Source organism: Marmota marmota, unplaced genomic scaffold, assembly GCF_001458135.2.
Source record: "Marmota marmota marmota unplaced genomic scaffold, marMar, whole genome shotgun sequence".
Classification (NCBI taxonomy): domain Eukaryota; kingdom Metazoa; phylum Chordata; class Mammalia; order Rodentia; family Sciuridae; genus Marmota; species Marmota marmota.
Genome location: NW_026000142.1, coordinates 26,930,529 through 26,947,791, shown reverse-complemented (window position 1 = coordinate 26,947,791; position 17,263 = coordinate 26,930,529). Strand labels below are relative to the sequence as shown.

At 33.3% G+C, this 17,263-nt stretch overlaps 1 protein-coding gene across 1 annotated transcript in view; it reads right to left on the bottom strand.

The window, feature by feature from the left end:
- Positions 1-17,263, bottom strand: part of Fbxl13 (F-box and leucine rich repeat protein 13) — a 195,833-nt gene that overhangs the window by 149,801 nt on the left and 28,769 nt on the right. Inside the window, exons 6-7 of the mRNA XM_015488382.2 lie at positions 14,395-14,504; positions 11,944-12,105 (exon numbers count right to left, since the gene is read on the bottom strand). Coding sequence (XP_015343868.1) covers positions 11,944-12,105; positions 14,395-14,504 — 272 coding nt within the window. The remainder of the gene's footprint in view (positions 1-11,943; positions 12,106-14,394; positions 14,505-17,263) is intronic.

The window sequence follows — 17,263 nt, the reverse complement described above, 5'->3', positions numbered from 1 at the left end:
CACACAGAAAGAGCTCCAGTCAACACAGTCAGTCTACTGGGATGAAGGAGCATTCCAGGCAGGGATGAGAGCATATATAAAACGCTCTCTAGGTTTTTCAGAATTTATTCCTGACGTTGAACTCATTTCCATCCAAGATTTATAGACAGGTAGAGATGGAAGTCACCCTAACCTGTCCTCATTTCAAAGAGAAAACACAAGTAAATATTTTGGTAGGGATTTTCAAAGTCTTTACAATGAGATTGAGAGAAATTGGATACCTAGAAAAATCTGGCTATCAGAGGCAGCAAAGCTGAGTTTAGAATCTATTCTTCCTAACTTCCCATCTGGTGTTTTCTCCACCATCCAATATTCTAAACTCAATGGTTAATAACAGTAACCTCTATTGAGAAATTACTATCCACCAGGCATCGTCCAAAGAACTTCATAAATACTAACTCATTTAATCCTCACAAGAGCAAATGCAGAAGATATCATCATCATCATCACCACCACCACCACCACCATCACCATTTTCACCATCTTTACCCTCATCCTCCTTTTACAAATGAGACCATCTAGATACAAAAAGATTAAGCAGCATGCCCAGGATACTCCAGAGCGTATCCTTTCATTTTCCTTCTGGCTGCCTCTATGTTATAGTTTTTCATCTTCCATATGCTCTATCATTTTCGTAAGGATGGTTCGTGATAAAATTAATCAATTTAAAAATCATGAAAACTTTAGGTTAAAATCATTCAAACTCTTCAACTTAGAATTATTGATTAAGTGGACATAACTTTCCTATTCTTGTACATGAATACATGACCAGGGTAACTCCACATCATTCATGTACAACAAGAATGAGATCCTAATTAGAATAAGTTATACTCCATGTATGTACAATATGTCAGAACACACTCTACTGTCATGTGTATCTAAAAAGAACAAATAAAATAAAAATACAATATAAAACTTGAACTTTATGAAAACAAACATAAAAGGTAAAGCAAGATATTATTAATAGCATATAATTTGCTTGTATATTTTAAATTTAATTAAAACTTAATTTATCATCCTGCCTCTCCAAAAAAGCAGGGAGGGGGGTAAGAAAAACACTTCTCCCTCAGTCGTGTTTTCTTATCATGATGACCTTTATTATTTCCAATCCACTGAGAGTTAGGTTAAATGACTTGTTCAAATTTCAATAGATACTATTGAAAAATCTGACCTAAAACATGCATAATTTCCAGCTTCAAATTTAGGTCACTCTCCTATTACAGGAATTAAAAATGACCATGTGCACACATAGGCACGAACACACAAATGCTAACATAGGATTTAATTTATAAGTTAATTTATTGTATCTCCTAGGAAACTTATGTCTACAATACATTTTAATACCACTAGATGACAGTAACATTTCAGAATGAAATACTGATCTAAGAAAATATTTGGAGGATTTACAGAAACAATTTCAAGGAATGTTTCCTTTCTAGAAAAATGTAACATAGCAATATAGGATTTCAGCCTATTCTTGGTAATTAAATTGAAATAAGGGGACATCATGATGAACTTGATCCTAATCTGCAAGGAATCACAGTGTGCCTGCTTCATGATGGGCTCTTCCCTAAACAATAGCCAGGAAAAAAAAAGTTTTAAAATAATTTTGGTAATCAAAGAGATATTTATCAGTTTCTCCTGTCAACAAATGTTTTCTCATGGGATCACTAGCACCCATTTAATGTTTAATTTTATATATCACTGTATATTCCATATTCTCTGATGTGTGGCAAATTGAAGAGCAGCCCTCAGTGCCCTGAAGAGAACACAGTGTGCCAGGTACTAAAACACAGTATCATTGAAGAACAGTCCTAATCTTCTCCTGACTGAATAAAACCAAAGTTGCTCTAATCATTTCCTGGAACTAACAAACAATGGGAAGGGGGAAGACTTTAATTCAAGATATGCTTAGTCTACAAAAATAGTGAATAAATAACATTTTTTTCTTTTGTTCTATTTTGATGTTTTGTTGTTGTTGACGTTGGTTCTTTTTAGTTACTCATGACAGTAGAATCCATTTTGACATAATTATACAAGCATGGAATATATCTTGTTCTAATTCAGACCCCAGCACTTCTCCTTTCCCTTCCCCTCCATCGATCTTTCTGTCATTTACCCATAGTTATTTTTTTAATTAATTTTTTGTGGATGGGTGGGAGAAAGAATAGAGAACATTTTCAAGGAGTACTCCTGGGAAATAAACCTCTGTCAAAAAAGTACATGTTTCCACCTATCGGAACATTCAGCCTTTGGTATAATATGTCCACTGTCATGTATACCTAAAAAGAATCATAACAACAAAAAAAGAATTATTAAGATTGGAGTGATGAAAGCTAGGGGGTTAGGAGTAGAATAACTTCTACCAAAAATAAACCATTTCTAAAGCAATTTTATGTGTTTTGCTTTGTCTACTTTTCACCCACATAACAAATCAAGCCAACACACACAGTTCCTTGATAGAGCATGATGGTTTTGGAAATTTCCCTTATCTGATGTTCATGTAGTACATAGTTATGAAACCTGGAACCACTCTGCTTCAGTAAAATAAGGTCAGACTGACCCTTGAGGTTATCAAAACATGGATTTAAGAAGTCACTGAGAAAACTCTTTGTTTTACAATTCCAAGTAATTTAATCAAACAAGCCTGAACCATCTGGTTCTTCTACAGCATGGTAATTGTTTTAATAGCTATCCAGGTTTTATACCTCAAGTGAGAAAATGAGACAACAGCACTGTAAAATCTGAAGGTGATTTTATAACTGTTTGCAAGTCCACATGCTTTACATCTTTTACAAACTAATAAAAAGTCAGTAGTTTGAAATGAAAGACGACCACAAGGCAGCATTTTCATTATGAAACTAATCAAAAAATTTTACACTTCAAGACAACTGCAGTACTTAACTACATCATTTAGACTTTCCAAATTCATCAACATAAGGCTTTTCTCTGTATTGTGGGCCAAACTACGCAGAAGGACTAAAAAAAAAACAACTTGTATTTTCACGGAAAATGGTCTTTGGCAACCCTCCCACTAGCTCTGAGTTTGGCCGGAAGTTTGATGATAGTACACGAGTCCTACCATCTGCTAATGAAGCTGGATTCCCTAATGGGTAAATGATGCTAAAAAAAAATGGTTGCAAAACAGAACTGGACTTGTTTTCATGAGTTGATGTAACGGGACCTAAGAAGCAAGCCTACGGTTCACATGTGTTTTCCAAGTAAGTTCAAATTGTATTTCCAAATTGCCATTTTCAATTATTCCTTCAAAACATTAGGTGGTTTGTATGTATAAATCTAAATTTATTTTTAAAACTAACACTTAAATTGTAAAGTTATGACCTGATTCATATAATATTTTTATGTTTTTTTTTCCACTCAAGTCCCTGAGGATTAGTTAGCCAGAGAAGTTACCAAATTAAATGCTGGTTGGTTGGTTGGTTGGTTGGTTGATTTTTGGCACTGGAGATTGAGCCCATTGAGTTATATTCCCAGTTCTTTATTTTATTTTTTGTATTGGGGATTGAACTCAGGGGCACTTGATCAGTGAGCCACATCCTTAGCCCTATTTCATATTATATTTAGAGATAGGGTCTCACTGGTTTGCTTAGTGCCTCACCATTGCTGAGTCTGGCTTTGAACTCACGATCCTCCTGTCTCAAACTCTTGAGCTGCTGGGATTACAGGCTTGCACAACTGCACTGGAAACCTTCAGGGACACTATAGGTGTACAGGATGGAATTTATCCTGCCTTAGATGCATACTTTTAGATGAGAAAAAAACACTAACAACATGCAAAAACAAGGGAAAAAGCATCCCAAACAAACCAAGATGCTTCAACAACAGAAGCCACTGATAACACAGTAGAAGAAATGTCCAAGAAGGAGTTCAGATTGTATATAGTTAAACTGATATGTGAAGTAAAGGATAGTATAGGAGTGAAATCAAAGAAAAAATACAGGAAGTGAAAGACCATTTCAATAAAGAGTTAGAGATTATGAAAGAAAAAAAAAACAAGCAAAAATCCTCAAAATGAAAGAATCAGTAAACCAAATTATAAATTCAATAGAAAGTATCACCAACAGATTAAACCACTTGGAAGACAGAACCTCAGACAATGAAGACAAAATATATAACCTTGAAAGTAGAACACATGGAGAAGATGGTAAGAAACCATGAAGAGAACATCCAAGAATTATTGGATAACATGAAAAGACCAAATTAAATTTCAGAGTTATTGGAATAGAAATGCACAATCTTTTCAATGATGATAGCAGAAAATTTCCCAAACCTAAAGAACAGAATGGAAAAAATCAAATAAAAGAGGCTTACAGGACCCCAAGTGTACAAAATTACAGCAGACCCACACCAAGACACATTATAATGAGAATGACTAACACCGAGAATAAAGATAAAATATTAAAGAGAGAAAAAAATCAAATTACATACAGGGGAAAACAAATTCGGATCTCAACTGATTTCTCAGCCCAGACCCTCAAAGCTAGGATATCCTGGAATAATATATTTCAAGCTCTGAAAGAAAATGGATGCCAACCAAGAATTTTATATCCAGCCAATTAAGTTTCAGATTTGAAGATGAAATTAAAACATTCCAGGATAAAGAAAAATTAAAAGAATTTACAACTAGAAAGCCTATACTACAGAGCATTCTCAATAAAATATTCCATGAGGATGAAGTGAAAAAAAAAAGTGAAAACCAGCAAAGGGAGGATCTACACTAAAGTGACATTCAACCAAATGAGAAACTAAGACAAATCAAAAACCAGAAATAAACCAAAATGATAGGGAATACGAATCATATCTCAATAATAACCTTGAATGTTAATGGCCTGAACTCATCAATCGAAAGACAGACTGGCAGATTGAATTTAAAAGCAAGACCCAACAATATGCTATCTTCAAGAGCCTCACCTCATGAGCAAAGACATCCATGAAGGTGAAAGGATGGGGTTTCCATTCTCTTTTCAGATAAAGTAGACTTCAAACCAAAGTTAATCAGGAGAGACAAAGAAGGACATTTCATACTTCTTAAGGGAAGTATATATATATATATATATATATATATATATATATATATATANTATATACAGTACATAACAATTGTAAATATTTATGCCCCAAACAATGGAGCATCTATGTACATCAAAAAAAAAAAAAAACTCTTCTCATTTCAAGAATCAAATAGACCACAATATAATAATACTGGGTGACTTTAACACACCTCTCTCACTACTGGACAGATCTTCCAAACAAAAACTAAATAAGGAAACTATACAACTTAATAATACAATCAATAATTTAGACTTAACAGACATATATAGAATATTTCATCCATCAACGAGCAAATATACACTCTTCTCAGCAGCACATGCTCCTTCTCTAAAATAGACCATATCTTATGCCACCAAGCAATCTTAGTAAATAAAAAAAAAAATTTAAAAACCCAGATAAAACCCTGCATTCTATCAGATCACAATGGAATGAAATTATAAATCAATTATAAAATAAAAAATAGAAGCTATTATAACAAATGGACACTACATAATAAACAATTGAATGACAAATGGATAGTGGAAGAAATCAAGGAGGAAATAAAAAATTTTAGAGGTCAATGAGAATACTGATACAACATATCAAAATCTCTGGGACACTATGAAGCAATACTAAGGGGAAAGTTTATTGCATTGAGTGCATTCATTAAAAGAATAAAAAGTCAACAAATAAATGATCTAACACTAAATCTCAAAGCCCTAGAAAAAGAAGAACAAATCAACATCAAAAGCAGTAGAAGACAGGAAATAATTAAAATCAGAGCTGAAATTAATGAAATTGAAACAAAAGAAACAATTGAAAAAATTGACAAAACAAAAAGGTGGTTCTTTGAAAAAATAAATAAAATAGATAAACCCCTTACCATGCTAATGAAGAGAAAAAGAGAGAAAACTAAAATTACTAAAATACAAGATGAAGAAGGAAATATCACAACAGACACATCAGAAATACAGACAATAATTAGAAACTATTTTGAAAATTTATGCTCTATTAAAATAGAAAATATTGAAGACATCGACAAATTTCTAGAGACATATGACCTACCCGAACTGAATGAGGAGGTCATACATGATTTAAATGCACAATTTCAAACAACGAAATAGAAAACGACATCAAAAGCCTACCAACCAAGAAAAGCCCAGGACCAGATGGATTCTCAACCAAGTTCTACAAGACTTTCAAAGAAGAATTAACACCAATACTCCTCAAAGTATTCCATGAAATAGAAAAGGAGGGAACCCTTTCAAACTCATTTTATAAGGCTAATATCACCCTGATACCAAAACCAGACAAAGACACATCAAGGAAAGAAAACTTCAGACCAATATCCCTGATGAACATAGATGTAAAAATTCTCAATAAAATTCTGGCAAATCACATACAAAAACATATTAAAAAGATAGTGCACCACAATCAAGTGGGATTCATCCCAGAGATGCAGGGTTGGTTCAACATATGTAAATCAATAAACATAATTCATCATATTAATAGACTTAAAAACAAGAATCATATGATCATCTCAATAGATGCAGGACATCTTCATGTTCAAAACATTAGAAAAACTAGGGATAGTAGGAACATATCTCAACATTGTAAAAGCTATATATGCTAAACCCAAGGCCAGCATCATTCTAAATGGAGAAAAATTGAAAGCATTTCTGCTAAAAACTGGAACAAGGCAAAGATGTCCTCTTTTACCCCCTCTATTCAACATCATCCTTGAAACTCTAGCCAGAGCAATTAAACAAAAGAAAGAGAGAGAGAGAGAGAGAGAGAGAGAGAGAGAGAGAGAGAGAGAAAGGAAGGAAGGAAGGAAGGAAGGAAGGAAGGAAGGAAGGAAGGAAGGGAGGAAGGAAAAGAAATTAAAGGGATACAAATAGGTAAAGAAGAGCTCAAACTATCACTATTTGCTAATGACATGATTTTATATCTAGAAGATCCAAAAAATTCCACCAGAAAACTTCTAGAACTAATAAATGAATTCAGCAAAATTGCAGGATATAAAATCAACACCCATAAATCAAACACATTCCTATACATCAGTGATGAATCCACTGAAAGAGAAATTAGGAAAACTACTCCATTCACAATAGCCTAAAAAAAAAATACCTGGGAATCAATCTAACAATAGATGTGAAAGACCTCTACAATGAAAACTTCAGAACACTAAAGAAAGAAATTGAAGAGAACCTCAGAAGACGGAAAGATCTTCCATGCTCCTGGATAGGAAGAATTAATATTGTCAAAATGGCCATACTACCAAAAGCATTAGACATATTTAATGCAACTCCTATTAAAATCCCAATGACATTCTTCATAGAAATAGAAAAGGCAATCATGAAATTTATTTGGAAAAATAAGAGACTCAGAATAGCTAAAGCAATCCTTAGCAAGAAAAGTGAAGCAGGAGGCATCACAATACCAGACCTTAAACTATAGTACAGAGCTATAGTAATAAAAACAGCATGGTATTGGCACCAAAATAGACTTTATAGATCAATAATACAGAATAGAGGATACAGAGACAAACTCACAAAATATGGTTATGTCGACCAGACAAAGTGCCAAAAACATTCACTGGAGAAAAGATAGCCTATTCAACAAATGGTGCTGGCAAAACTGAAAATCCGTGTGTAGCAAAATGAAATTAAACCTCTATCTCTCACCCTGCACAAAAATCAACTCAAAGTGGATCAAAGACTTAGGCACTAGAACAGAGACCCTGCTCATAATAGAAGAAAACATAGACCCAAATCTTCACCAGGTTGGCTTAGGATCTGACTTCCTTAATAAGACTCCTATCGTGCAAGAATTAAAACCAGGAATCAATAAATGGGATGGATTCAAACTAAAAAGATTCTCAGCAAAAGAAACAATCAGTGAGGTGAATAGAGAGCCTACAGAATGGAAGCAAATCTTTACCACACGCACTAATCTCTAGGATATATAAAGCACTCAAAAATCCTAACAACAAAAAAAAAAACAACAAAAAAAACCCCACAAATAACCCAATCAATAAATGGGCCAAGGAACTGAACGGGCACTTCATAGAAGAAGAAATACAATTGATCGACAAATATATGAAAAATGTTTAACATCTCTAGTAATTAGAGAAATGCAAATCAAAACTAAGATTTCATCTCACTCCTGTCAGAATGGCAATCATCAAGAATACAGGCAACAATAAGTGTTGACGAGGATATGGTAAAAAAGGTACCCTCATGCATTGGTGGGACTGCAAATTGGTGCAACCACTATGGAAAGCAGTATGGAAATTCCTCAGAAAATTGGGAATGGAACCACCATTTGACCCAGCTATATCCTTGGTTTATACCCAAAGGACTTAAAATTAGAATACTATAGTGACGCAGCCACATCAATGTTTATAGAAGCTCAATTCACAATAGCTAGACTATGGAACCAACTCAGGTGTCCCTCAATAGATGATGAATAGATAAAGAAAATGTGGTATATATACTCAATGAAATATTACTCAGCTTTAAAGAAGAATAAAATTATGGCATTTGCCAGTAAATGGCTGGAGTTGGAGAATATCCTGCTAAGCAAAATAAGCCAATCCCACAAAACCAAATGCTGAATGTTTTCTCTACTATGCGGATGCTAATTTACAATAAGGCGGGAGGCACTAGGGAAGAATAGCGTTACCTTAGATTAGATAGAGGGAAGTGATGGGAGGGAAGGGGAGAGAATGTGGGAATAGGAAAGATAGTAGAATGACACAGACATTATTACTGTATGTATATATGTGACTACATGACCAATATGATTCTACAACATGTACACTCAGAAAAATGAGAAATTATATCCCATCTATGTATGATGTATCAAAGTGCATAAATGCATTCTACTGTCATGTATAACTAATTAAAACAAATAAAATTTTTTTTAAAAAATTACTGAAGAAATATTAATAATGGAGCACAGAAAGAAAAAAAATGAACAGAAAATCAATGAACTTTGGGACAACAAGTTATCTAATAGATGTGTTTGAAAAGAAGAAGGAGACCAAAGTAGTTAAAAAAAATAATGGCTCAAAAATTTCCAAGTTTGCTAAAATATATATACCCACAGGTCACAAAGGACAAACACAGAGAAAACTATACCAAAGCATATCAAAATCAAATTACAGAAAAGTCAAAAAATCTTAAAAGCAACAAGGAAAAAAGGCACATTACATACAAAAGGGGAAAGAATATCCAGCTACTGACTTACCTGAAACAATGCAAGGCAGGGCCAGAATGTAGCACAACAGTAAAGTGCTTGCCTCCCATGTGTGAAGCTCTGAGTTCAATCCCCAGGCACAAAAAGAAAAAGACAGAAAAGAAAAGAAAGGGAGAGAAAACACCTAAATAATTCAAGGCAAAAGATAATGGAATCCCTAGCCAATCCCTAAAAAACAAATGCCAAATGTCTTCTTTGATATAATGAGAGCAACTAAGAACAGAGCAGGGAGGAAGAGCAGGAGGAAAAGATTAACATTAAACAGAGACATGAGGTGGGAGGGAAAGGGAGAGAAAAGGGAAATTGCATGGAAATGGAAGGAGACCCTCATTGTTATACAAAATTACATATAAGAGGTTGTGAGGGGAATGGGAAAAAAACAAGGAGAGAAATGAATTACAGTAGATGGGGTAGAGAGAGAAGATGGGAGGGGAGGGGAGGGAGGATAGTAGAGGATAGGAAAGGTAGCAGAATACAACAGTTACTAATAGGGCATTATGTAAAAATGTGGATGTGTAACCGATGTGATTCTGCAATCTGTATTTGGGGTAAAATTGGGAGTTCATAACCCACTTGAATCTAATGTATGAAATATGATATGTCAAGAGCTTTGTAATGTTTTGAACAAGCAATAAAAAAAAGGAAAAAGAAGATAATGGAATCACATCTTGAAAAGAATGAATAGTATCAAAAATGAAAAAGTAGCCAGCCTAGGATTCTATATCTAGTGAAAATACCTTTAAGAAAGAAGACTTTTTCAGAGAAATAAAAGCTGAGAAAATTCAGCAGGAGTAGACCTGTATTTCAAGAAATGTTAAGAATTTCATCATGCTGAAGGGAAATAGCTCCAGATGAAGTCTCAGATCTAAACAAAAAGAGCAACAAAAAATAGCCAATTTGTGGGAAAATATAAACTACTTTTTTCTGGGGTTTTACTTTCTTTGAAAGATAACTGAACACTTTTCTCTCTCTATTCCCTTCAGCCCAGTCCTAAAGCCACTAAGTGGAGCCAAGCAGAGGAAGCATCCATGCAAGGTGAGGGGTACAGAAGGAGCCCAGGAGGCCCAGAGCAGGGCATCCAATTAATTGAGTGTGGAAAGGGCAGTATCCCCTCAATGGAGCAGCCTGGCACAGAGTTCTGGAGCCCAAGAAGTGTTAGAAGGTTGTTCTCAAGGAGGAATATCCCCAAATGAAAAGTTGGAACCCAAATTGGAAAAGGAAGGCAAACTAAGGAAATGTGGTTCATTGTGGGTTACTGGAGCCCAAAGCAGGTTATATCCCAAGAAGACATCTACCCAAATCTAAATCCTGTGTCACTGAGAGGATACACTGAGAAGAAGAAAACATGATCATGTCTGTGTGCTCTAGTAAAAATGTCTAAGGTAAATCAACTCATGCAGAAGTATTAAAAACCACACGTAAATTGAGAGAATTCACCATAAAACTTGCCTAATTTCTTCATGTCAAGGTCATGAAAATTAACGAAAGACTGAGAACCTGTTCCAGACTGAAGGAAACCGAGGAGACCTGACAACCAACTGCAACATGTGTCCTGAGCTAGACCCTTTTGCTAGATCATCATTGGAATAACTGAGGAACCCTGAATTAGGTCTAAGTATTTTGATGATTGACTTTAAGAGGAAAACATGTTTATAGGAAATATATCAATAATATTCCAGTGTTGTGACATAGTATGTCAGAAACTCATTCTCAAAATTTTAGGAAAAAAATTCTTTGTAACATACTTGTAACTTTTCTGCAAGTCTGAGATTGTTAAAATTTGTTTTTAATTGTGCTGGATAAAATACAACTGACTATTTAAAACAAATATAATAAATTATATTGTGAAGTTTATAAATATATAGAAACAAAATATATGACAATAATAGCTAAAAGCACAGGAGAGAGGAAATAAAAGCACACTGTTGTTAAAGTCCTACATCATAATAATGTGGCATAAATTCTTTGGAAGTAATCTGTGATATCTTAAAAACACATAATATAAACCCTAGGGCAGCAATAAACAAAGAAACATTATCAGTCAAGGCATAGGAGTTTATAGGAAAAAAAAAGAACAGCTTCACAAATGTAAGAAGAAATGTGATACAGCTTAGAAAATCAAGAATGACATACTAATACTGCCATATTAATATGACATAAAGAGAAATCATAGGGTGAGAGTCATAGACTTTATTACCTAAAACTTTAAATTTCTTTTATCAAAGGACTCCACAGGAAAAATGAAAGCCTCAAGTTTGGGGAAAATAATCTCTAAATAGATTCCAGACAAAGGGATATGATTATCAATATATAAAGAGCTATTACAAAAACTGTTGGTATTTTTAAATATATACTTCACAAATGCAGCCTTATAGAAGGAATATCCTATTAAACTGATGACAGAATCAGTCTTTAAAAAAAAGAGCTATTACAAATCAGTATGAAATTTATAGAAATTTTTACTAAAAGACAAAATATGAGCTGGTAATTTGTAAAAAGAGAGAATAATGGTCAAAAATACAATCATCCTAATTCCCAAGATATACATAAATGGTAATATTATATAGTATATAATTAATTCATACAAACCTGTAATACTGCATTTTCGGGTAACTGTGAAATATCAAATTCCATAGACTTACTCTTGAAAACAGCTTCAGAGAAACTTGGTTCAAGAGAAGCAAATTCTTCAGAAGATTTCATTTTTAACCTTTTTTTCCAGTTTTTCAGCTCAGATTCATGTTTTGATATCTGCAATGAAAATAATTAACAAATTCCATGGATTTGTCATAGAGATCAAATAAGATGATAGCACAGTGCTTAACATAACAATAGCACCAACCTAACATTATTTATTATCCTTGTTATTTCATAAATTAAAATTTTCAATATGCATGTTTAATACTCCCTGAACCACCAAAGCTTACATTACAGATCATTTGTCTTAGCTGTTATACAACATTGGCACAGGCAGCCACCTTAAAGATCTGGTCTATAGTAAAGGAAGGAGAATAGAGGGAAGGAAGAGGGGAGCGAAAGAGAGGTATACTAGGGATTGAAATGGAATAAATCAAATTCCATGCATGTATGATTTTGTCAAAATGAACCCAACTATTATGTATAACTATAATGCACTAATAAAAGAAAAATTCTCAATCCATTGAAAAAATTTTGAATCTAGCCTCCTCTTTTATAGATGAAGAAACTGAAGCCCACAAAGTGAAGGTGCTGGTAATAAAAGGGCATGGAAGGGAGGTGTTTAGCAGAGAAATAGCAAAAATAAATAAAAATTTAAAAATAAAAGGAGGGGGAGTCAGAAGTAAATTATTTGGAGATTTGCCTGATTTATCATTTCAGGAAGTCTACATTATTACTCTGATACATTCCCGAAAAATGTGTAATAAATATAAAATGCTAAGGATAAACTAGCATTTCACATCCATACACATGCAATTTCCATGTAATTAATATATAGAGAGAGAATATAAATAAATGTATTTATCAATTAGAGTCTAAGGAAAAGCACACATTGGAGGGCCAACACACACAGATGTTCCCTGCCTCTGCTCCCAGCACATACCTGTCATCCTTACTCTACATGAATATAGAATGACTGTTTGTGAAGAAATTATATAACTAGAAGAAAATTTCTTCTCTAAACACCCAATTAACTATGTAATACACATATATATTAAGAATAATATTAAATTACTCTTCATACGATATGTACTCTATGTATCAACTAGAGTGTGCAAAACATTATGCTTGGTGTATAGGGAAGATTGTGAGAATACTGCCTGCTCTCAGGGACATTCAGCTTAAGGAAGGATATTTAAAAAACAGGGGCTGACTGGTCAGATACAGTTACCTACTTTGCCACAAGATAATTAGTGATCAGGCATAGAAGACAGTGATCAAAACACTAGATTAATACACAAAGTGGTAGAAAGCACTGAATGAGCAGACACAAAATGGTACCCAAAGGTATCCACAAAAGGCAAAGGCTAGATGTCTTCCTACAAGCATGACAGCCCAATACCCATAGATTATAAATGCTAAAGAGCCAGAACTGTGCTTTAGCTTTTCAATATCCTCCACAGACTCTAGAGCTGTTTCAAGCATACATGAGTAAAAAAAAAGATCTCATATGCTATTCCTGTGTGGTATTGTCAATTTTAACATCTGAACCACTTTTGTGTGAATAGGGGCATTGCTCATGCCCTCCAAGGGGCAACCACAAAAGAGGGAGATTTGATTTAATCCTTTTTTTCCTCTTTATCCTAACTTAGTATTTCAAAGAATATTAATAAAATATTGCCTACTAAATAATATAACTACAAAAAATTCCAGCCTGATGCTAGTAGTTACTCTGAACATTCTTTAAAAAAATTTAAGTAATGATATAATGATAACTTAAGCGAACTAGGGTGTTTTTATGCTTAGAGATGTTATCGTGAGTCCTCTATTTCAGTTCTTAGTGGGTGTTCCAGTTAAGAATGATTCTTTAAACTTGCCAATTTAGTAATTTAAGAAATCATTTAATGTTAAGGTTGTGATTTATTAAATTGAATGTTGAAAAAGAATAAATAAATAGCAATTTAATCTTATCTAGAAAAGGAATAGATTGATTCAACTTCATCATTTATTTCTCTAAATCATATTAGTTTCTCTTCCACTTCAGACATCTATCTAAATATTTACTTAGTTTCTTTATCAATAAATATAAACAAAATGTTAAAAGATCGTTTCTTGATTTTCATAGTTCAAATTAAACAAAAAAATCAGAAATATTTGGGATATGATGATAATGAATGAACTTAAAAATTTAAAAACAGAATATAAAAAATAGAAGAGTAAAAAGAAATACTTTGAATAACTGAAGTGGAATTTAAATTACCATATTATTAAAAGAGCAAGAATACCAGCAAAGTACAAAATATGAAGGATTTTAATACTTTCTATATATAGCATTATTATCTGAGGCAATATACTATAACTAAATCAGATTCTTTAAAAAATTAAGTTTTCAATATACCATACCAACTCCTCTTCTCTGATTTTATTTCTAATTCTTACAATAGCCCGCCATTTTGCAATGAAATTCCTTTGCCTGTGATCTTGGAAGATCTTTTGTATCCGTAATATTGCACCTGAAAAAAATTAATAAAGTTCCTATATAATTAAAGCTGTTTCAAAAAGAACCCAAATGATTCAATATTCTGTCATGCTTACAATAGGAACCAATGTTACATCTGATGTTTTTTCTTGATTTTAACGACACCCAAAATTAATTACTTTGAAAGGATTAAAAAGTGCTCCCGAGACCTTATGAACCTGTAAACTTCACCTTTGCCCTTAGAAATATGAAGATATGTATAGAAATGTGAAGATATGTATCATTTCTTTTAAAACAAATCTATTTCTTATAAACCAGAACTTCTAAAACTTATTCATAAGAAATGCAATCATGAGGCAGTGTTCAGACCCAATGTTTTCTAATTTGTTATATGCTATAATTATTTGATTAAATGGATTGCTTTATACATGTTAACCAGGAATCCAAAGTCCAAAAGGGCCAGGAAGGAGGACAACAGCAGCAAGCCTGGAGATACTGCCCTCAGAAGACTGCATTTATATTCCTGTTTGTAATCTAAATTGCAGCCAACTATTTTTTTGCAAGAGTAAAGGCCTAGTTTTGGTTTTGTTTTTATAATGTTTGGTTTTTGTTTTGGATTTTGTTTTGTTTTTCTTTTCAAAAAAAGCTGATGTCTGGATTGTACATGACTACTTCTGACACTCAAAAACTAAATTTTTAAATTTGTTAAATATTGTGCAAATAGAGCAAAATGTGTTACCAGTTTTCAAAATCACAGTTAGAATTTTATTTTTATTTTGTTTTATTTTATTGATTGATTGATTGATTGATTGTACTGGAGATTGAACCAAAAGTGCTTTACCACTAAGCTACATCCCCAGTATTTTTTATTTTTTATTTTGAGACAGAATCTCGCTGAGTTACCTACAGCTTCGCTAAATAGCTGAGCCTGTTCTCAAATTTGTGATCCTCCTGCCTCAGCCTCCAGAGTCACCATGTAGTCACTATCCACACTATAATTTCGTTCTCAGATTTAACCTCTTCAGAAAGCCTAAAACTCATCTAGTTTGGCTAATTAATAGTTCTCAAATTGAGCTAATCTAACTCAGAAATGAATAAGCTTTTATCATTGCATATCTGTTCAGTTCACCTAATTAATCATCTACAGGACCACTCTTTTCATTCTGTTTAAAGTGTTGTGGTTCAGTATGGAGAGCTGAATCACACAAAACAATTTTAAGTTCAGCTCCCAAACAGAGGAACAAACAAAACCAGATCTCTCTACCATGTTACTTCAGTAATCTTTTCAAGAATAATTATCTGGGACAGGGTTGTGGCTCAGTGGTAGAGCGCTTGTCTAGTGTGAGGCACTGGGTTCGATCCTCAGTACCATTAAAATAAATAAAAGTATTATGTTCATCTACAACTAAAAACATATATATATTTTTTTTAAAAAGAATAATTAGAAATTTCAACACTTTTGAATGGGCACATAAAATGATGGCTTGAAAATCAATTATTTAAGGCAATAAGTTTTTCCATTCATTTTAATTTCAATGCCTTTTGTTTGAATTGCTTTCCACCAAAGTACAGTTCCATACATTCAAATACTTAGGTTGATTTTAGTGTTTACCCTTTAAGTTATAACAAGTACAAAATAAAAACATTTTGTGAGGAAATTATTATATTGTTTTATCAGAAACTTATTTATATATCAATATATTAGATTATTTATATAGCTTCTAAATTATATCAGCTTATAATATTTCAGACCTTCAAGGCTTTATTATACATTATATAAATGTACCATAAAATACTTAAATATTGGGGCTGGGCTTGTAGCTCAGTGGTAGAGAGGTACAGCACTTGCTTAGTATATGAAAGGCAGTGGGTTTTGTTCTCTGCACCACATAAATATAAAGGTATTGTGTCCATTGACAACTAGAAAAATTTTTAAATACTTTAATAATTATTATTTTATTTTTTTAATATTTATTTTTTAGTTTTAGGTAGACACAATATCTTTATTTTTTTATTTTTATGTGGTACTGAGAATTAAACCCAGTGCCTCACACATGCTAGGCGAGCACACTACCCCAGCCCCTTTTTGTCCATTTTAAAGCTACCACTTTGAGAATCATAACTTGGGCTTATTATTTGGGATTCCTGATAATTCTCAAACAAGATTTTAACTTTTTTCATGATCAAGGTATATGAACTAAGGATAGGGCAGGAGGAATAACATCCTGAAGGGCCACAATGTGATTGTAACTGGGATGTTTTTAAGAGATTGGGAGGTGAAAGGTACAAAAGGCAAAATAGACAAGAGAGAGATTTAGAACAATAGAAGGAAGATGCAGCAGTGACAGAAAGCCTGAGAAAGGGAAAGAAAAGTGAAAAGAGAAGCATAAACCAGGAGCAAAAACCCATCACAAGAATAGGGAGAGGTGTTGAGACATAGAAGAAGTAGCCTAGAAGTGGAAAGAGAAAAAAAAAATGATAGAGGCCATCCCCATTCTCATGTTCAAATTAAATTGCTTTTACTACAGAGCTCACAATTCCTCCAAGATAGGAATTTTGAAGATAGTTACTACCCACCATTACAGCCCTGTGAAATTCTAGTTAGCCAATTAACTAGATCCTTCATCACATTTATGTTAAAACCTTCAGGGGATCCACTCTGAGAGGTACAGACAACAACACAAAAGGAAATGATTTTGTGATTTGCACAGTCATATATGAGTCAGTACTAGAGAGCAGCAACAACATCCAAGCAAAAGGCTAGAATTCTTTACCCTTACTGGTGGCGGGGGG